At 39.3% G+C, this 20,598-nt stretch overlaps 5 protein-coding genes and 1 long non-coding RNA gene across 8 annotated transcripts in view; 2 read left to right on the plus strand and 4 right to left on the minus strand.

The window, feature by feature from the left end:
* The window catches only part of LOC148722298 (uncharacterized), a 63,909-nt gene that overhangs the window by 5,703 nt on the left and 37,608 nt on the right, over nucleotides 1-20,598 (minus strand). The window lies entirely within an intron of this gene.
* On the plus strand, nucleotides 3,234-8,420 carry LOC148722299 (uncharacterized). Its single transcript, XR_015992457.1, has 4 exons — nucleotides 3,234-3,390; nucleotides 3,961-4,073; nucleotides 4,491-4,714; nucleotides 5,207-8,420. It is a non-coding gene; the product is annotated as an uncharacterized LOC148722299 (long non-coding RNA).
* LOC148722300 (uncharacterized) lies at nucleotides 8,371-13,777 on the minus strand. 3 transcript variants are annotated; one of them, XM_088735971.1, is made up of 3 exons: nucleotides 13,533-13,777; nucleotides 12,628-12,827; nucleotides 8,371-10,076 (listed from the first exon to the last, which is right to left on the minus strand). In XM_088735971.1, exons 1-3 carry the CDS (start codon nucleotides 13,671-13,673, stop codon nucleotides 9,914-9,916), a joined length of 504 nt encoding a protein of 167 aa, XP_088592097.1. In that variant the 5' UTR covers nucleotides 13,674-13,777; the 3' UTR covers nucleotides 8,371-9,913. The 3 variants fall into 3 exon arrangements, 1 of the variants encoding a protein (XP_088592097.1); XR_015992456.1 differs by lacking the exons at nucleotides 12,628-12,827; nucleotides 13,533-13,777 and adding exons at nucleotides 11,177-11,245; nucleotides 11,960-12,415 and having other exon boundaries at nucleotides 9,897-10,076; XR_015992455.1 differs by lacking the exons at nucleotides 12,628-12,827; nucleotides 13,533-13,777 and adding an exon at nucleotides 11,960-12,466 and having other exon boundaries at nucleotides 9,897-10,076.
* LOC148722301 (uncharacterized) lies at nucleotides 13,857-15,907 on the minus strand. Its single transcript, XM_088737032.1, has 3 exons — nucleotides 15,395-15,907; nucleotides 14,895-15,186; nucleotides 13,857-14,327 (listed from the first exon to the last, which is right to left on the minus strand). Exons 1-3 carry the CDS (start codon nucleotides 15,556-15,558, stop codon nucleotides 13,857-13,859), a joined length of 927 nt encoding a protein of 308 aa, XP_088593158.1. The 5' UTR covers nucleotides 15,559-15,907.
* Nucleotides 16,060-18,201, plus strand: LOC148722302 (uncharacterized). Its single transcript, XM_088735972.1, has 2 exons — nucleotides 16,060-16,267; nucleotides 16,463-18,201. Exons 1-2 carry the CDS (start codon nucleotides 16,155-16,157, stop codon nucleotides 17,724-17,726), a joined length of 1,377 nt encoding a protein of 458 aa, XP_088592098.1. The 5' UTR covers nucleotides 16,060-16,154; the 3' UTR covers nucleotides 17,727-18,201.
* LOC148722303 (uncharacterized) lies at nucleotides 17,718-19,721 on the minus strand. Its single transcript, XM_088735973.1, has 2 exons — nucleotides 19,471-19,721; nucleotides 17,718-19,328 (listed from the first exon to the last, which is right to left on the minus strand). Exons 1-2 carry the CDS (start codon nucleotides 19,642-19,644, stop codon nucleotides 18,276-18,278), a joined length of 1,227 nt encoding a protein of 408 aa, XP_088592099.1. The 5' UTR covers nucleotides 19,645-19,721; the 3' UTR covers nucleotides 17,718-18,275.

The following is a 20,598-nucleotide window of genomic DNA, read 5'->3' on the forward strand; positions in this document are numbered from 1 at the left end:
TTCAATTGCAGGATTCTGTTACCCTCTAGTCAGTCAATTCATGAGATGCTTAAGTAAAAACAAATTATAATAATAAAATAATAAAAAATTCCTCAAATATTGCAATCAAAGTACCGGACATGGAATGGAAAACGACCAGACGAAACGTCCGGCCTCCGGCCTCAAACGAAAACCCTGTAAATGTAACTGTTTAAGTCCTCAGCAAGGGCTTAAATTTCGTTCCCATTTCTAAAACAACGGACGAATTCTCAATTAAACAAGACGTAGAAAAATTCCTTCGCCGCGTTCAATTAAAAGCCTTTTTTCACAACAAAGAGGATGATTCTAAAACCTCGAACAAAGACACTTTCGAAACACTTCAGACTCGAAAGTCTAAATGGACTCCCCCAGAGGGCCAATTCGCATCATTAGACTTTTTTATCAAAAAATGCCGCCACGATATCAACAAACTCAATTTCAAACGTATTACCAAATTTTCTAATCTCTCTTCTGAAGAGTGGTCGGCTCTAAAAAGTCTTAGAAAACGCAAAGACATAGTTATCAAAGCGGCCGATAAGGGCGGCTCAGTCGTTGTTTGGCGCACCGACCTCTACCAAAAAGAAGCTTTGAGTCAACTTTCTGACACCTCTTTTTATCAAAAGATCGACAAAGACCTCACTGCCATCAATCAAAACTCCGTCAAGAATACGATCAACCAACTTATAACTAAACAAGAATTGCCGGCCACAGCAAAGAATCTCATCATAACCACTCCTAGAACTTCTCGTATTTACTTTTTACCTAAAATTCACAAACCTAACAACCCGGGTCGGCCCATTGTCTCGGCTTGCAGTTGCCCTACCGAACTTATCTCCAGCTATTTAGACAAAATGATGGCTCCCATCGTCAAAACTTTACCATCATATATTAAAGACAGCCAACACGCTCTTCAAATTTTTCAAGACTTTAATTTCCTTGGCCAAAACAAACTCCTTTTCACCATGGACATTACGTCTCTTTACACTGTCATTCCTAATGGCGAAGGCCTTCTGGCCCTTAAACATTTTTTTGATCAACGTACTGTTAAGGAACCTAAATCTGAAACACTACTACGCTTAGCCGAACTAGTGCTCACACTCAATTGTTTTTCATTCGGAAACAACTTCTTCAAACAAACCAATGGTGTAGCCATGGGCACCAAAATGGGACCTAGCTATGCGAATCTTTTTGTAGGTTTTGTCGAACACCAATTTTTCAGCCAATACAACGGGTCCAAACCTGAACTCTACGGTCGCTACATCGACGACTGTATCGGCGCTACCTCCTCTACCAGAGAGGAGCTCACTCAATTCATAACTGCAGTCAATTCTTTTCACCCGGCTCTGAAATATACTTGGGAAATTTCTGACAATTCTTTATCCTTCTTAGACGTCAAAGTTTCAACTGAAGGTAACGGTTTATGCACTAGTGTGTATTACAAACCTACAGACTCGCATAATTACTTGTTATATTCGTCTTCTCATCCATCTCACGTTAAGAATTCCATTCCTTTTTCTCAGTTTCTAAGACTTCGTCGTTTATGTAGTAATGACTCTGATTTTCACCACAAATCAGAGTCAATGTGCCAGTTCTTCGATGAACGTGGTTACCCTGTTTCCGTCGTTCAAGCGGGTTACCACCGCGCTCAACTTATTGATAGACATTCAGCACTACAAACGTCGCATAAGGAAGATTCCGACCGCATTCCATTCACTCTCATTCACCCTCACAACCACTCAGTTAAATCCATCATTCTTAAGAACTTTAAATTACTTCAAAACGATCCAGAGACAGGCACTATCTTTTCGCAGCCTCCGCTCATTTCATTCAAACGCGACAAAAACTTAGGCAATTTTTTGGTCAGAAGTTCTTTTCAGACTAATGAGCAACCAGGCACTTTTAAATGCGCTCGTGCACGATGCAAAACGTGTCCTTTCATTCACAACACTGATAAAATATCGGGACCTAAACGATCCATTAAGATCACCGATCACTTCACGTGCACCTCCGCTAATGTAATCTATTGCATAACTTGCACTTATTGCAAAAAGATATACATCGGCGAAACAGGCAGAAGACTAGGTGACCGATTCCGAGAACACCTTCGAGACGTGGAAAGGAATGACAAGGACACATCGAAACCAGTCGCTAGACATTTTAATTTACCCAATCATTCTAAGCAACATATGGCAATCTGCGGTCTTTCCTTGCGCTTAGGTGGCACGGAAAGCCGTAAAAATCTTGAACAAAAGCTCATCTTTCAAACCGGCAGTCTAAATCCCACAGGGATCAATGAACGCTTTTCATTCCACTAATTTTTTCATGTTTTTCTCGTTGCCATGCACCCACCAATAACGTAGCTCCATTTTCTGCCTTTAAAAGCACACACAACCCACAATTCCTCTATTCGCTCCGACGAAGGGCTAACGCTCGAAACGTCAGCTTTTGTAATCATTACGGTGGCCAATTTACCATTTCAACTTTGTTGATATATCCAAATTACTTCACAGCATAACGCAAATGTGCCTGCGATCAGGCAAATCTTCTCACCGCACACTTGTCAGAACTGAGCGTTTTAAAAATTTCGTTACCGTTAAGTATCAACCTGTGTAAAGTATTGTGTGTATTTATTTATTTAGGTTTCCAGTGTGTATATTTTTAAAACTGTACCAGTAATTCAGCCTTAGGCTGCAAGTGGTCCGAAATAAACTATATTATTATTATTATTATTATTGTTATTATTATTAGTATTATATTAATAATAATAATATTAGAAAGAGAAGAGTAGCCAATATGTCTGACACTGACATTACATCGGAAAGTGCGCAAGCCAGAATTTAAGCAGTCAATTTTTTATTATGTAGCTTAGTTTACTGAATTTTTCTTCTTTTTTTTTTTTGGAGAGAACTGCTTTTTATGAAATTGTTTTTAAGGAAAAATTTACTATTATTATTAAGGACGTCGATCATGTATCGTCAATTTATTTGCTGTTCTGTTGAATGAAGCTGAAGCAAAATAATGCAGACATAAGATGAATTCTGCCACTCTGTAGAACAGTTGTTAATACCGAAGAGATTCAAGACTTTTCTCTCAGCTAGAGACTTTTTAAACTTGTTTTAATATCTATACCTTAATTTGTCTTAATTTTGTTTGTTATCCTGTATTTTTACTGATTTTGTGAAATTATTATTATTATTATTATTATTATTATTATTAATTGACATAAATTAAAAGCAGCGTTTTATTCACTACACTGTGACGTTATTCATTCGCACTGCTCTGACTTTTTTTATTTTTGTTATCAGAGGTTCCCCATTTTCGTTACACTGATGGTTCTACTTACCTGAAAGAAACACCAGAAAGGACTGGCAAGTAAGTTGGTTGTAAATCTGTGGAGTTAGTAACACTACAAACTCCATTTATTTATACATCCGTTCAGTTCGTGTGGAAAAATTTGTAACAACGCGGAATAGACGCAAAGGGGAAACCTGTGCTGGAAAATTTGACCTGCTCGGCGAATGGAGTTAATCTTGAACAAATTGCTACCCACACTGGCACGTCGTGTTTCAGTCCTCCATTACAAAAAGGTTAAGCACGGACGCGTAAGAGCTCAAAACTAGCTGGATGTCGAGTGTTTTTTTACCTGGCAGTTGTTATTGGTTATTCATCTGAAGCACTCAGATTGATCACAGACGTACAGGGACGCGGCGCAGAAGACCACAGGCCATTTGCGAACACGCTATTTAGCGACTGGTAACGAGGAAAAAGCGCAAAGAACCTATTGGAAAAAAAGGAATGTTATGAGTCCCTTCCACTTTTGCGCGCTTGTTCTCTTTTTTCATTCTATTTATGGTAGGAGAAGTCTAAGTACGAAGTAGGGTATGTGAACATTTCCAATAGGCCTGATGTCATTTGATCTTAATTCGAACATTATTCTGCTAGTTTGAGTCGCTGGTCTGTCGCCAGCCCCGCACATCCTCAAGAATTTGAAATAAGCGAAGAGGAGGGACACTTCACGGTGTCTTATTTGGCAAAGCAGTTGGAAAAAGGCTCTGGTAAGTTAAAAGTGACGTAAACTTCGTCAGTGCAGTTGTAATGATAAGTTGCGTCAATGACAATAATGCTGTAGTAACTTATAATAATTTATGTGAGAATGTATTTCAAAGTCAGATATTTATGGTAATTGATGTGGAAATGTTTTACAACGCCAGTAATTTATGATAATTTATAATAGGATGTCTCACAAGGTCATAGACCACTTTCATAAATGGCTGCCGTATAAATATTCTTTTGTTTGAGATAATGTATTTTGCTTGAGATAATGTATTCTTTTGAATTTTGTACTGGAGAACGAGGCCAGTAGAAGGCCAAAAGAATATTAATCCGGCAGCCATTTATGAAAGTGGTCTATTACCCATCAGTACTCTGCTGTTTCGTATTATTCACCGCACACGCTATCGCTTTGTCTGTAGATTGTGCGTCTCCAGCACCAAGGAGCCGTAATGAAAAGAGAATCAGCTCCGCTCTTGAACTGGCGCGAAAAATCACCATGTACATCAACCGCTACAAGAAGACCGGGAACGAAAGACAGGAGCCTGTGGTCCAGCCAACGCCTCTACTCAGACCCAGGACTCCCGTGCAACCATATCCGTATTTTCCATGGCAACCTAAAGGGGATTGTTTGTCAAGTACTAAGGTACACATCCTTTGACTGGCAACTATCTCCAAATAGGGTTATTAGAAGAGATTTAGTAAAGCTGATGCAGCTCTTCCTAGATTAAATCTTCTTTTTTCCCAATTACCAACCTAAACACCATTTTTAGAAAGTCCCCCCTCCAAAAAAAAAAGACAGGGCAGGGAAATTTGGGGGCTCAGGGAATAACGAGAGGTTTTGTTGTATCAGGACGGTATAACCTGATTTTGTTTTGGTGAAGAGCAAGAAATTTGTTTTACCTGGGAAGTGACAATTCTTTTAGTGGTACAGCATATTTATCTCGCCCATGCATCGTTGCGTCTTTCATTTCTACCCGCTTTTTAGTCGAAGATATCCGATAGTAATTTTCCGAGTGGAGTGTTTAAAGTAATGCATGTTTATATTGGTTTCTGAAAAAGAACTAAGATGTTTTTACGAAACTTACGAAGGAAATGGAGGAAGCGTTAATTTATCTGCTGTCGTATTATTTTTAAGGCGCGTTTGTACGAACCGAAACCCGTGAAAGAACAAGAATCGAGAAAGTCGTTGTCTCAGATTTCATTGGAAGAAAGGAAAACGAAAAAACTCAGCCAGAAGCAATCCACGAAAAACAAAGCGTGGGATCATTATCAATAGCTGGGAACAGACCCTTATATAAAACTACCATGACATTTTATTCAAAACCCCCTTATGTAAATCATCATCGCTACATAGCGACAATATAGAGGTACAAATATAAAACCCCTGGATTTCAAGCACAGTTCTGACCTTCACGATCGACGATCGACGATCGATATCAACATCTGCGCGCAGACTCCTAGATGTAACATTTTACCATCGCAATAAACAACTGGACACACGTTTAACATGGATGTGACATTTTAAGTTCAATTAATCAATATCAACATCTGGGCACAGAATACGCACTCTATGTAAAGAGTTACGATCAACACAGACCCCTAACCGTAAGATACTAAGATGAAACAACAAACATATGAAATACATATAAATGAACTGCGGTTATGAAACGTATATGTGCACGATCCTTCGCAGTAAAGCACTATTTAAGCTATTTAAGATTTTCACTATTGCTTAAATAGTGCTTTACTGCGAAGGATCGTGCACATATACATACTAAGATAAGTTGCAACATCTGCCTACAGCTCATCATGTAAGACACATTGATTAAAACCCATGGATGTAAGAAACAACGAACAATATCAACATCTGGGCATAGCCCACTCGTGTAAGACACACTGATATAAACCCCTGAACGTAAGGACCAACGGTCAATATCAACATCTGGGCATAGACCATTCGTGTAAGACACACTGATATAAACCCCTGAACGTAAGGAGCAACGATCAATATCAACATCTGGGCACAGCCCATTCGTGTAAGACACATTGATGTAAACCCCTGAACGTAAGGAACAACGATCAATATCAACATCTGGGCACATTCTTTCATATAAAACACACTGATATAAACCCCTGAATGTAAGACCCCTGATTGTAAGAACCCCTGATTTTAAGACCCCTGACTGTAAGACCCCTGATTGTAAGAACCCCTGATTGTAAGAACCCCTGATTATAACACCCCTGATTTTAAGAACCCCTGCCTGGAAGACCCCTGATTGAAAGAACCCCTGACTGTAAGAACCCCTGATTGTAAGAACCTCTGACTGTAAGACCCCTGATTGTAAGAACCCCTGATTGTAAGAACCCCTGATTGTAAGAACCCCTGACTGTAAGAACCCCTGATTGTAAGAACCCCTGATTTTAAGACCCCTGATTGTAAGAACCCCTGATTGTAAGAACCTCTGACTGTAAGACCCCTGATTGTAAGAACCCCTGACTGTAAGACCCCTGATTGTAAGAACCCCTGATTGTAAGAACCCCTGATTGTAAGAACCCCTGATTTTAAGACCCCTGATTGTAAGAACCCCTGACTGTAAGACCCCTGATTGAAAGAACCCCTGATTGTAAGAACTCCTGATTGTAAGAACCCCTGATTGTAAGAACCCCTGATTGTAAGATTTCCTGACTGTAAGAACCCCTGATTGTAAGACCCCTGTTTGTAAGAACCCATGATTGTAACAACCCCTGAATGTAGGAACCACTGATTGTAAGAACCCCTGACTGTAAGAACCCCTGATTGTAAGAACCCCTGATTGAAAGAACTCCTGATTGTAGGAACCCCTGACTGTAAGAGCCCTGATTGTAAGAACCCCTGATTGTAAGAACCCCTGATTGTAAGAACCCCTGATTGTAAGAACCCCTGACTGTAAGAGCCCTGATTGTAAGAACCCCTGATTGTAAGAACCCCTGATTGTAAGAACCCCTGATTGTAAGAACCCCTGATTGTAAGAACCCCTGATTGAAAGAACTCCTGATTGTAGGAACCCCTGACTGTAAGAGCCCTGATTGTAAGAACCCCTGATTGTAAGAACCCCTGATTGTAAGAACCCCTGATTGTAAGAACCCCTGATTGTAAGAACCCCTGATTGTAGGAACCCCTGATTGTAAGAACCCCTGATTGTAAGAACTCCTGATTGTAAGAACCCCTGATTGTAAGAACCCCTGATTGTAAGAACCCCTGATTGAAAGAACTCCTGATTGTAGGAACCCCTGATTGTAAGAACCCCTGATTGTAAGAACCCCTGATTGTAAGAACCCCTGATTGTAAGAACCCCAGACTGTAAGACTCCTGATTGTAAGAACCCCTGATTGTAAGAACTCCTGATTTTAAGACCCCTGATTGTAAGAACCCCTGACTGTAAGACCCCTGATTGAAAGAACCCCTGATTGTAAGAACCCCTGACTGTAAGAACCCCTGATTGTAAGATTTCCTGACTGTAAGAACCCCTTATTGTAAGACCCCTGTTTGTAAGAACCCCTGATTGTAAGAACCCCTGACTGTAAGACCTCTGTTTGTAAGAACCCCTGATTGTAAGAACCCCTGATTCTAAGAACCCCTGATTGTAAGAACCCCTGACTGTACGAACCCCTGATTGTAGGAGCCCCTGATTGTAAGAACCCCTGACTGTAAGACCCCTGATTGTAAGAACCCCTGATTGTAAGAACCCCTGATTTTAAGACCCCTGATTGTAAGAACCCCTGACTGTAAGACCCCTGATTGTAAGAACCCCTGATTGTAAGAACCCCTGATTTTAAGACCCCTGATTGTAAGAACCCCTGACTGTAAGAGCCCTGATTGTAAGAACCCCTGATTATAACACCCCTAAATGTAAGGCAATCCCTGAGTGGAAGGCTTTGATCTGGTTGTAAAGTATGAATTTGAAGCTCCAACATAAATCAGAAAATTACAACTCTTATATGATCTGTATTAAGACCCTTGAAGATGTGAATCAAACATAAAACCCTGAAAGTATGGTACACATTGTAGGACCAATGGGTTGAATACAATCACTTTTCATGTATTTGTTGAGAGGTCAAGGTTTAGGGTTAACAATAGTTTAAAATGTATATGAAAATGTTGCATATTCGAATCCATTGTTTGTAATATTGAAAAGCACAGAAACCCATTTGGGATCATAACTATTGTCAGTAGCAAACCTGCTCATTCTCACAGTCTATCAGGCAAAAGGCAAAGAGATTGGAATAAACCTAGTAAGTAATTAAAAGGGTCATTGCAAATAAGTTTCCAAAGTTTATTTGAAATTTATTAAAAAATTACAGATATTGAATACACTTTGCCTGGTGCTAAACCTGGACCTTATTCACTTTGATTATATTTGTATTGACAGCATTAAAATACATGCAAATAACCAAACCATTAATAATATATCTCATCACGTTTTTTGAAGAAAGGAAGGGAAATGAGGTTTAACTTGGATCAAACACTCATCTACCACTTGCATTACAACTAAGTTTGTTTGAAAAATTTATCCATGCAATATAAACAAAAAGAGTTTGATGTTTTCTACAGATTAATATTGAGATGATGACACTCAATATAGGCACAGTGCCTACTTCCTAACAACCTATGAGCCACTCATTCTTTAAGACACTCAACAAACTCCTTACATCTGAAATTCATGTCATTAAAAATAAGCAAGAGGTAAATAGTTAATGCTTTAAAAAAAATGTGTGAATTACAATATGGGTATTGAATAAATATTTCATTAAAAGGAAGTACAAGGGTTAATCAAAATCAAAAATTGACAACTTCTTTAGCACATTTCCATTATAATAAAATTTCCACTCTTTGAAATTATAGGGGTACCATGAGAGACCTTTATGATGGATTAAAAATTTGCTTCTATTCTTCGTAGTATATATGTATTTGTTGATTCTGGAGAATTAAGTTCCTAGTTTTTACATCAATTATGGATAAAAAGCTCTCTCTGTCTATGTGATGTATAGACTTTATCAACAAGTATTTCTGAGTTTAGCACATCTGCAGTTATTTACAATACACATAATTTCCACTCCTCTCCACCCAGATTTAATTACATGTATTTGGATTATTTAAAATTTGGTAAAATCAAATAAGGCTGAAGAGTTAACCAAACACTAAATTTGGCCTGTCCTATACTATGGATGTAACATTAACGAGTATAAATTAAAATGAAACAAAGGTAGCTTTAAATTCAATCATGTCAGGGAGGTATGAATTAGCTTAGTGTATTGCCAATTAATCCAGCCAAATCATCATGCTCACGTTCTGGAGACAAATCTTAGTTATTAAATTTGATGCAAAAATCTTGTTAGACTTTTGACATCATCTCAATATTTGTTTTCAATTTTTTTAAGATTTCATTGAGGGATGCAGTCTCATTATAGAATTGCATAATTCGATAAAAACTTGCATTTTGATGGTTCATAAAGCGAGGGATTTAGCGTGGAATTGTGAGTGGAAAACGAGGCTCAGTGATACTGTTTTGCATCTTTTGTTTTGCACTCAGGACAAAAAAAGTATATCATTGCTGTTTTCTTTACTTCTTATTAACTTTTTTTCATCCATATGATTCAAGGGAAAGCCATACTTGACTCACCAATTCCACATCAAATTGCATGCCAAAAACTAATATTGCACAAATTGCAAATTCCCTCATCAGGTAATTAATTTTCCTATAGTAGCTCTTTCTAAAGTTGAGGAGTGAAGAAATTCAATTCAATTCAAATAGTATTACAAGCTTCAATTGAAATAGTGTTACAACTTTAGGATGAAATTTCTTTAATCCTCAACAATTTCGGGTACTAGCATCTCTAATTTCATTGTTGCATGTGTTGTGTTTTGAGGCATTTTATTGGCAAGCCTCACCATCTTGCCTTCTGACAGTTTCACAACAGGCACTATGTAAATTCTTGCCTTGTCACCAGCTTTCCTCAAGGTACAACTGTTGATAAACGAGATAAATGCCGTTACATGACAATGAAATAAGTGTATGAAACGTTCCTAATGACATAGTCTGTCAATTAACTGCCTTGAGTACAGGGTATTTAAGTGATTACATTCATTCCTAACAAGCCACCTTTTGAACAAACCAGGGCACAAATCCACACCCATCCCTTAGCACAAAAGTGCTCTTTACTTATTTCTCCCAATTCTGAGGATATTTTCGGGCAAATCAGTGCTCCTCGCCTCAATTTATGTCTACAGTTTTATTTCTTGCACATACCTTAACCACTATCTAATACTGTGAAGTTTAATTCATAGTGGGGCTCCCATGTGCACAAAGCGCGTGTGGGGCAGACCCCCATACCCATGGAATAATTATGGTTAACCTCTTTTCGTTTGTTTTTCACGTGCCTGACCGAGCGTACGTACGTACATGCGTACGTGCCTTCAACTTCCACAGGTAGGGTAGGGGAGACTATCAAAACGAAGGGAGGGGGGTCTCAGGCAAGTTCTGGCATTTGCACTTCTTTTATGTTATCATTAATATTATGAACTTGGGAGCTCTGCTTTTAGGCTTGGCTAAATCTATATATTACGAATAAATGGATCGGGAGTAAGAGAATGTGTATTCTCAAGTCTAATTTTGCTCTGCTTACCAGGCAATTATCTAACAACATGTTACCCTTTTTGAGAGACAAAAATGAAATTTATGCGAAAATATGGCACTAAGGTCAGACAGGGGCCCTCTCCCTCCCCTAAGTCTCCTAATGTATCTGATGTTCTTCAACTATATCAAGGTTCTCAAGTCGTTGATAATAAACTCATAAAGGCTGAAATTTTCTAAAGAAACTGTTTGGGGCTGCGTCGGTGGGGGTAACGAAATAATTTGAATATATCAACAAAGCTGAAATGGTAAATTGGCCACCATTACGATTATAAAAGCCGACGTTTCGAGCATTAGCCCTTTGTCGGAGTGAATAGAGGAATTGTGGGTTGTGTGTGCTTTTGAAGGCAGAAAAAGGAACTACATGATTGGTGGGAACATGGCAACGAGAAAAACACGAATAAATCAGTGGAATGAAAAGCGTTCGTTGATACCTGTGGGATTTAGACTGCCGGTTTGAAAGATGAGCTTTTGTTCAAGAGTTTTCTGGCTTTCCGGGCTACCTAAGTGTAAGGAAAGACCACAGATTGCCATGTGTTGCTTAGAATGATTAGGTAAAAGCAACGTAATCGTAACGGTGGCCAATTTACCATTTCAACTTTGTTGATATATTCAGATAATTAACTCAACCTGTTTTAATTAAATAACTGCAGTTCCTGAAGTTTAAATTTTGGATGTGTCAATTTTTTTTGGAGCCCATTTCTCTTGGTGCACGAAGATCGTTCTGAGAAAGTGTGTGGACAAAACGTGGCCTACCCTATGGCCCACCCTATGGCCTACCCTATGGCCTACCCTATGGCCTACCCTATGGCCTACCCTTTGGCCTACCCTATGGCCTACCTATGGCCTACCGGTGGTCAGATCTTTAAAAGGATAGCACTGCTGGAAACATTTCAACGTTTTCCTGAGTACTGTCTTACCAACGAATTTCTTCTGTTGTTTTGGGGGCCACATTCCAATCAAAATTTCTTAACCTTCTGATAGAATAACGAAATCGAGGAACAGAAGCCGGTTAAACGCAACTTTTGGGCAAGCATCATCATATCAGCTCTCCTTTCAAATTAGTGTAATACTGGCCCTTTCTTTGGAAAAAGCAAGTAAAGTTTGCGAAATGTTTACGACGGCGATGCGTGCGTGTCCCGGGGTGCTCGTTGCAAATTCAATACTCTACAGCACTTAAAAAATTGGCCTGGCACGTTATATTAGCTTTTTCTTACCCGGATATGCTCTCCGATATAACGCCGTTCCTGATTACATTTTTACACTAGCACTCCACTATATGTCACCAACTGACCGCCATTTTGCATATCCTCTGCGACGCAATTTTCCCTTTCGTAAACGACCGTTGCCATTTTGAAACGGTCGTTGCCATTTCCGAGAACAGTCGTTTCCATTCATTACAAAATGGCAACGACTGTTTCGACAAATGACAACGACCGTTTCAAAATGGCAAAATTGACCTTTTCATATGGCAACAGCCGTTTAGGAAAGGAAATACGCCCCTGCGACCACGCAATATATTAGCCCCACCTCTCCCCTCCCCCTTAACCTACCGGTATAGTTGAGTGCTGTGATATTTGCAGTGTTTCGTTCCCTCGGACGTTGAAAATCGTGTTAGCGACCTCTTAGTATACCCTTTTGTACGCCAGCGTATTCGTTCGACTCTTACTGATTTTATTTTTATGTTCTTAAAAATCTGCCTACCGGTTGGCCATACGTTAGGCCATAGGGTGGTCCACAGGGTAGGCCATGGCTTAGGCCACGTTTTATCCACACCCTCTGACTGAAGTTTATTTGCTCTCAGTAATGAAACTAGGATACATAGGGTCTACTCTGCAGCAGCAACTGACTCTGATATGTTCATTGTCAAGATTTAGAAACTTACCTCACAGATACGCACGCTGAATCAGCACCTTGGGAGTACTGAAGATAAGTGCAGTCATTGGTGTCGACCAGGATACACCACTGTCTCTCCCACTTTTCAAATATTGGAGAGCGCATTACTGCATTCGGCTTTGCTGCGGGTAATGTCCAGGTGAATACAGTAACCATTCCATTTGGTGTTGGTTTTATGTTTTGTGGTACCTGAAAAAAGAAAATAATATACATACTTTTGAGATAAAACATATGGAAAACATTTCATGTAAAGTAATGTGCCTAGCGAGTTTCGTAAGGATTTTCGTATGTTCCCAGGCGCTCCCTATTTTTAGGAGCTCCGTAGACTTAAAGGCGAGGAAAATCTAGGGCGATGAGCAAAATGTACCACATGTTACACCAGGGAATAAGGGATTAATTATTCTATCATTATTTCAAACCAGTACTTTGGCTATTAGTTGTCGTAATAAAACCCTAAGCCTTTTTGCAGTATTGCATCGATCGCCTAGGGCGTGGGCGAAAGACGAAAACGACGCGCACAAAACCACGATATTATGGTCAACAAAATGGCCAACGAAACGGCTCGTTGCTTACAAAAGCGAATTTTAAAGAAACGGGGGCAAAAATTGATCCTTAAGAGTAGCTATTTTATTTCTTAGCTCGTGGGGGAGGAAGATTGCGTGACGAGCCCAAAGAACGTCTGCGTAGAAGGATATTGCAACGCGAGCTTTGTTAAAAGTGACTGAAACTGTTTAATTATATATGATACATTTAAAGGAAACAAATTTCTATTGCATTAAAAAACTCAAACCCAAATTATGGCTTTTTTGAGTTAAGAGCAAAAAGAAAAAAGAGAAAAACGCTAACAGCCGATACCCACGCCTCCTTTGTTTGCACATTTTATCATCCACCTACCTTAGCGAGGACGTTCCAGAGAAGTTTCTGGCGTTCCTTGGTCATTAGGGACAAATGTTTTCTTTGGTTTCCCTCCATGTGTTCCTCCTTGTTTTTCCTTCGTATTGCCTTTTCGCAACCTTTCATAGCGCAGATACACATTCTTTCTCCACAATCAATCGAATGAGATGGTATTAAACTCCTTTTGAAATAAAAAGAAACCTTGTCAAAAATGACATGCAGTATTAATCATCTCACATCCTTATGCCGTGTTTTGCTTCTTACTGGTACAGCTTGTAACACCAGGCTGTTTGAGAGCTGAATGATTAATACGTTACATAACCTCTAAGCAATCAGGCTACTCGGAATATAGTACGTTGGTACTATTGCCAGAACATTTTCGAAAACGGCTTCCAGCCCGCGCCAATCTCGCCACATGTGTTCGTCAAGGAAATCCTGGATGTCACGGTCCCCTTGGCGGATTCCTTTCTCCCTCTTTACGTGGTACTTGACGCGCGCCCGCGCCGACTCTGCCTCTTGCGTATGTACGCCAGTAACGGGATCAACGAAGTTGTTCTGATGGACAACTATTCTGTGCATGGTCACGTTAGGAACGTACAGATGAAGGTTCCTGTACGCAGCCCAGTCGTCAGTGTGCACTTCTGACCCAGGCAGGAGGACCCTTTGAAGAATATTGGACAATGCTCGGCGGTCTCTTCTCCTTACAACTTGAAAGTAGCCGCGACAAGGACTGTGTTCCGTAGAGATCACGCCAAACACCCACACTTCATCGCTGGCCCTGCGACCTCTTTGATACTATAACGATTAAATTTTTAAAACGGAGATTTATATTGGCATTCATGCTTGTCAAAATAACGATTAACTTTGACTTGATGCGTGCGAAATCAAGCACCCTCCTGGCATATAAACCCTCCTTCTTACCAGATTTAATGGCGGGTGTTAGGCGTTCTTGTATCATGGGCACGGTAGCCAGAAAAACGGACAATTCTTCAACCTGGCTGTGCTCGCGAGCACATGTATGACTTGCAGCAAGAAAAAATGCTTGCGGATCAAACCCTATTAATATTTCGTGGTAAAATAATTTTTCCGTACGGAGAGTTGGATGTGTCTGATACTTGGCGGAAAATCTATAGACTACTCTGATTTTGGGATGTTGTAAGCTATTAAAGGCGGGCGTATTACAAGGGGGCAATCTTAAAAGGGGGCGTAACCTCTGTCAAACCATAAGCAAATAAATAAATGAGACTTGGCGAGCCCGGAAATTGATAGATTTCCTTTAAAAGTTGTCAAGAAGTTGCTACAAAACTAAGTTTTCAAACAGAAGCCTCCGTTTGAAATGAAAATTACAGTGCACTTACTCACCTTCGATTTGTGCTTGAATTGACTTTCGTCACACTTGACCACGTACACACGCCCGCCAAATGGGGTGACTGGTCTATCTTCTATATCTCTCTTACAAATGAAGCGGAGAGTGGCAAACACACGTCCAACGGTGTTTTTTGTCAATCCAACCATGGAAGAAACCCTAGAGCGCAACTCGCGCTGACTCCACAGGTAGATCACAATTAGGAGTTTTTTCAGAGGAATCCGGGGAAACTCGGCGAAAAAACTGCCTTCTCTCAGAGACTTTTTGCCTCTACAGCCTTTGCATCTCCTTATAAAGAAAAATATTTAATAATTATAGACAAGGATCGATTGTTAGTCATTTTGCTTAAATTTGGAAAAGGGAAAGCAGTGGTCTAACTCGTTAGGAATTCCGATTTATGATGATCACTTATTTCAATGCTAAACTACCTAGTAGTATGTCGGTGATAGAAAGTAGATATTTAAAAAAGTTTAGTATTGGTAATGTCTATTCTTACCACACATATCCATCTACGTGGTCTGGATTTCTCTCTACTAATTCCATTCCTCTATTGCATGGCACGCATCTCAGAGGACTAGCTATCAAGTTCTGCCGCTGTAGCCAGGTTATTACATCGAGGACTGGACCATCAGTAAGCCTGTTAATGTCCATGAGATTCATCTTGATGCTTTTCGGATGCTTGATTTGCTGTATTTTACTACTTATTTTGTGACTGCTAAGAAACCGCTACTGCTGCGAAAACGAGAGGCGGAGCTGCGGCCCTTTGTTCTGTCGTTCTTTGAAATAAAATTTTCGCACTTTGTTTGTGGCCTTTTCACAATAACCATAGAAATTCTCATGCCCTCATTGGTCGAGAGTCATTTTCAATCTTCGCCACGAAGACTAAACCATTTCTCTCGTGAAACAAATGCACATTTCTGAAATTTGGACAATGACGAGTGTCCGAGTTCCAAGATTGGCATACTCGGAGAGATTTTTTAAGAGGAACTTGTCGAAGTGAAAGAAGTACGTGGCGAGAGAAAATCTTCAGAAAAAAAGTGCTGGTTCTTGGTTCGCAAGGAGGAAAGAGGGCGACCTTGTGAAAATACTTAGAGATGCCGAAGTGAAGGGCACAAAAATAAAAATGAAGTGGGTGATAACAAAATTCAGGGTAAAAGATTCTATTAGAGTGCCGAAGTGTGACGTCATGTTACCATGGTAGCATTTTTGCTGGATCTAAACACTATTTGGCGTCTTTCGTTACATCTCATCATAAAATGGGCCAATGCTTCGTTCCCGACTGCAATCATCAGTCAGAAAGTCACAATTGCAGCTTTTACCGTTTCCCCAAAGATCCTGCTCAAAGAAGAAAATGGATTTCTCTAATAAGGTAGGTTGATTTTTGGTACAATGACCACCATGATGCACGGCCACGTGTCGGTTATAGTTACGCGGAAGATGGTTTTATTTAACCACTCAAAAGTGCACTGACCTGTGGATTATACCTTTGAAAGACCTCTAGAGAGAAAAAAAGCTTTTTTTTACGTTATGATTAAAGTTTAAAACCTTCGTTTTCTCTCTCCAGACGAGCTGATCGTGAACCTGGCAAAGGCGCTCGAGTTTGTAGTTGTCATTTCCGAGGAAGTAAAGAAGAAGGCCCCGAGGTCTTTTCCTGGAATAAAGACAAACTATTTGAATCTCGAAATGCTCCAAAAAGGAAAAAGCAAAGAACTGAAGTCCCAGAGACAACGACTATCGAGCAGATCCTTTCAGAATCTTCGACGAAGAGCAACCAGAACGAGCCTTGCGAGCTCAGTTGCGAGGAGATGCAAATGAAATGCACTACTTTGCAGACTGAAAATATCCTGCTACAAGCAGAGCTAGGGACATTAAAGACCCAAGTATCCGAGTTGAAAGAAAAAGAAAGCTACTTAAAAAGAAACTACAGCTCTTTTAACATGGATTCAAAGGTAATCAACATGGAAACTGGCCTCCCAAACAAAGAAATGTTCCACATTGTTGTCGAATATGCCGAAAGATACCGCAACGATATTGTTTACGTGTGTGGCTGGAAAGTAGACAAGATATCTTTTGAAGATCAAATATTGATAACATTGATGAAGATTAGACATAATTATCATAACTTACATTTAGCTGAACTTTTTAGTTGCAGTACTGCTACAATAGCGAATATTGTGACAACATTTATCCATGTTTTGCACCAAATTCTATATGAAGATCAAATGGAGATAGCTGTTCCATCCAGACAAAAAAACAAAACTTCACTTCCAGGCTCATTTAGCTTATTTGGAGACTGTCGTATGGTAATAGATTGCACCGATATCGAGGTTGCTACACCTAAGCTTATGAGTGACCAAAAATTGACATATTCAACGTACAGGGGTATGAATTCTTTTAAGACAATTGTTGGTGTGGCACCCAACGCGGTTATAACTTATGTAAGTAAACTTTTCCCTGGCTCAGTATCAGATAAAGTAACGGTTCAAAAGTCAGGAATATTAAAGCATTTTGTTGCTGGGGATATTATACTTGCGGATAAAGGGTTTTTGATAAATGATATTGTTCCTAATGGTGTATATGTGAACATTCCCCCATTCTTGAACAATGGAAAATTTACAGAAAGTGAAGTTAAGTTAACAAAGAGCATTGCAAAATGTCGTATACACGTAGAACGTGCTAATGCTAGATTGAAGAACTATAAAATTTTAAATTTTGTGCCACCATACTTGCGATCCCTCTCTGGTAAGATTATACAGCTATGTGGTGCTTTAGTTAATTTACAAAACCCATTAATTAAGGAAACCAATGACACTGTTGACTTTGATTAGTCATTTTAATTGAAATATTGATCATCTTACATCAGTTTACTAAGGCCTGGTATACATTGGCATTGTCTGATCATAGTTAATCAATTAACTGTATTCTGATACAAAGAGTGGACAGGTGTTGTGTGATCTGTGAAAAGCTTGTAACCCTATTTTACTTGCTCATGATACAAGGAATCATGATACACAACTTAATGACAAACTATTTATTTCTGATCAGTATTCCTGCCACCACACCCTTATGCTAGTCTTATTATGAATTCAGATAACCAACTGTATTCAAATACGATTACAATGAATCTATCATTTTCTTGTCTCAAGTAGCTAATGTAAAAACCCCAGCAAATGTTGCTGTTTAAAGAAAAACAATTTTAAGATTAACATGAACATTTTTATTTTATATACACCCTTCAGTTACTGCATATTTGTTGTAAAAGTTGCAATGATTTTACCAAATAAAACAATATTTTAAAAAATATTTCTAAAAGTATGTATTATCAAATCCATTACTTTATAAAAAACTACATTAATTTTACAACAAAGTCTTAAAATTTAAAGACCACCATCAACAAGTGCAGGAATCATGTGAATTGTATAAAATTCTTGAAGTGAAAGAAGATTTGGTTCCCATGTGCAGTCTTTCTGGATTGCCAACACAACAGTTTGCATTGTTGTCCAAACCACAAAGTAACAGATTTGCTTCCCAGTTATAAACAGCTGACCCTGGACTTGATGCCAGTAGTGGTGGGATTGTTTTAAACAATAGCCAGCATCTCTCTTTACTAAACAGAACTTAGGGTCTTTAACAGCCTCCTCAATTGTTGAATTGCGATGTGTGTAAGGGCATTTGACTTCAATGATCGCATTGTCATCAACAAGTCCATCTGGTGATGCACCCAAAACACCAGACTTGTGTAGCCAAAGGCCACAATCCTTTACTACTTTCATTGTTAATTTGGTGAAGGCCTTTATTCCTTCTTTCTCGTTAACGACACCCCATCGAACAGCCTGCACTCGAGAGATGTCGTATTCTCCAAGAACACGCTTGATAAGGGAAGGAGTGACTCTTTTTGCTTCAAGAACTGGACCAAAATTGCTAGCAGTCAAACGTCCTTTTCTCACCACATGCCACTCTCCACATTCACGTTGCTCTTTCGTGATCTCACAGACTGATTTCACTTGCTGCTCACTTACTTTCAATTTTTCCAACAAGAAATTTGTATCAAGTCCGCTTTCAACAAACTCTCTCGATAAAATGATTTCTTCGACTGTGGAGATCGGCAGACGATTCTCTTTGTCAGGTTCGGGGCTCAAAAGCCATAACATTCCTGTGAACTCGCCGTATCTCTTCAGCTTGTTCCGTAGCCATTCTCTGTCCTCATCTGTAGTTTTTCGTTTTAGGACTTTAGTTTCTTTGGGTGGATACAGATCTTCTACCGTTTTAACCACCTCGGATGCCTTTTGTTTCTTCCACTGACATTCGATGTCAGTTCTACTTAAGTTGTGGTAGCCATGAAGGAACAGAGCTACAGCGTGACTACACTTTGAACCGCCACGAGGGCACTCGCATTCTGTGGAACGTATTTCGTTTTCTTGAAGATATATCTGCGAAGGAAAGAGAAAAAGAAATATAAGCTTACTTTTCAAGATTTCCTTTAAACGAAGATTCGAAATCACTTAATTTAAATAAGTTTTGGTTTGGCGATGTTAACGGATAGACATCGAGTAATAGAAATTTTACACTTACTGTGACTTTATACGTCGTACTTTTCATGCTCGCTTGCACTGACCCTCTGATAATTCCATCACAATAGCAAAAAGATAGAACGTGTCCAGATTGGTAATGGTTTTCGCCACGGTTTAAAGATTTAGGCTCATCTGAGAAGTATTTTGCGAACGATGTTATCGACAACGCCGCCATGTTAAACACATGTGAGTTTGTTTAGATCCAGCAGAAATGCAACCATGGAAACGTGACGTCAGGGCTTCGGTACTCTATTCACTACTTAACACGAGGTAGTGAGTCTCATCGCCTCTTTGGTTACACTGTCAACAACACACACGTGAAAAAAGCAACGATCGATCATGTCACGTGCGGGTGATTTTCGGAAAACCTTGGCGCATGAACTGTACCTAAGAGATAATAATCTATTTCTACATAGATTGTGCTCAAAATATAGGTTTAGAGCACATATCAAGCGCGAAAACGTCAAAGTTCACGGAAAACTTAAATTTATGCGAATTTCTTGAATATTTATCAACTACTAATAATAATAATAACAATGGTAATAATAATAAACTTTATCTATATAGCGTCTATATCACTAATTGCTCTAGGCGCGTAAAAGTATCACAAAATGTATTTAAAAACACTGAAAAATCTAACAGCTACATTATATAAACATGGAAATTAAACAGAAATATATTTACAAATCAAAAAAGCTTGGCGAATTAAATATGTCTTTTTTGGAAGAATTCAAGGAATCGGCATTTCTTAAAGATGCGGGTATGCTGTTCCACAATTTAGGTCCTTGAGTAACTTATTCGAACAAGAACGCAAAGAGTAGGAGCTGGTAAAAAAGCTGAGAAAATTGGATATCAATCTTGGTGAATCTCCAAGGGCCTCTAAGGATATCAGTTTTTTTAACTTTAGGAGTTACCAGATAGAATGAAATATATGAAGTTCATATATTTTGAACTGCGGTATTAGATACGTATGATGCACGATCTTCGCAGTAGATAGCGCTATTTAAGCGATAGCGAAAATCAGACCTGAAAAAAGTCAGGCCTGTATGGGACTCGAACCACTGACCTCTGCGATACTAGTGCAGCGCTCTACCAATTGAGCCAACTGGGAGCAGGCCGTTAAGTTGAT

This window comes from Stylophora pistillata, chromosome 10 (genome assembly GCF_964205215.1).
Source record: "Stylophora pistillata chromosome 10, jaStyPist1.2, whole genome shotgun sequence".
NCBI lineage: Eukaryota > Metazoa > Cnidaria > Anthozoa > Scleractinia > Pocilloporidae > Stylophora > Stylophora pistillata.

Coding starts and splice junctions, on each gene's coding strand:
- LOC148722301 (XM_088737032.1), bottom strand. CDS start 15,558: ATGAATCTCATGGACATTAACAGGCTTACTGATGGTCCAGTCCTCGAT. Junction 15,187..15,394: donor CACGTAGATGGATATGTGTG/GTAAGAATAGAC, acceptor TTTCTTTATAAG/GAGATGCAAAGGCTGTAGAG. Junction 14,328..14,894: donor AATTCAAGCACAAATCGAAG/GTGAGTAAGTGC, acceptor TAATCGTTATAG/TATCAAAGAGGTCGCAGGGC.
- LOC148722303 (XM_088735973.1), bottom strand. CDS start 19,644: ATGGCGGCGTTGTCGATAACATCGTTCGCAAAATACTTCTCAGATGAG. Junction 19,329..19,470: donor GTACGACGTATAAAGTCACA/GTAAGTGTAAAA, acceptor TTTCCTTCGCAG/ATATATCTTCAAGAAAACGA.
- LOC148722300 (XM_088735971.1), bottom strand. CDS start 13,673: ATGTGTATCTGCGCTATGAAAGGTTGCGAAAAGGCAATACGAAGGAAA. Junction 12,828..13,532: donor TCTGGAACGTCCTCGCTAAG/GTAGGTGGATGA, acceptor TTCTTTTTTCAG/GTACCACAAAACATAAAACC. Junction 10,077..12,627: donor TCAGCGTGCGTATCTGTGAG/GTAAGTTTCTAA, acceptor GTTTATCAACAG/TTGTACCTTGAGGAAAGCTG.
- LOC148722302 (XM_088735972.1), top strand. CDS start 16,155: ATGGGCCAATGCTTCGTTCCCGACTGCAATCATCAGTCAGAAAGTCAC. Junction 16,268..16,462: donor AAATGGATTTCTCTAATAAG/GTAGGTTGATTT, acceptor TTCTCTCTCCAG/ACGAGCTGATCGTGAACCTG.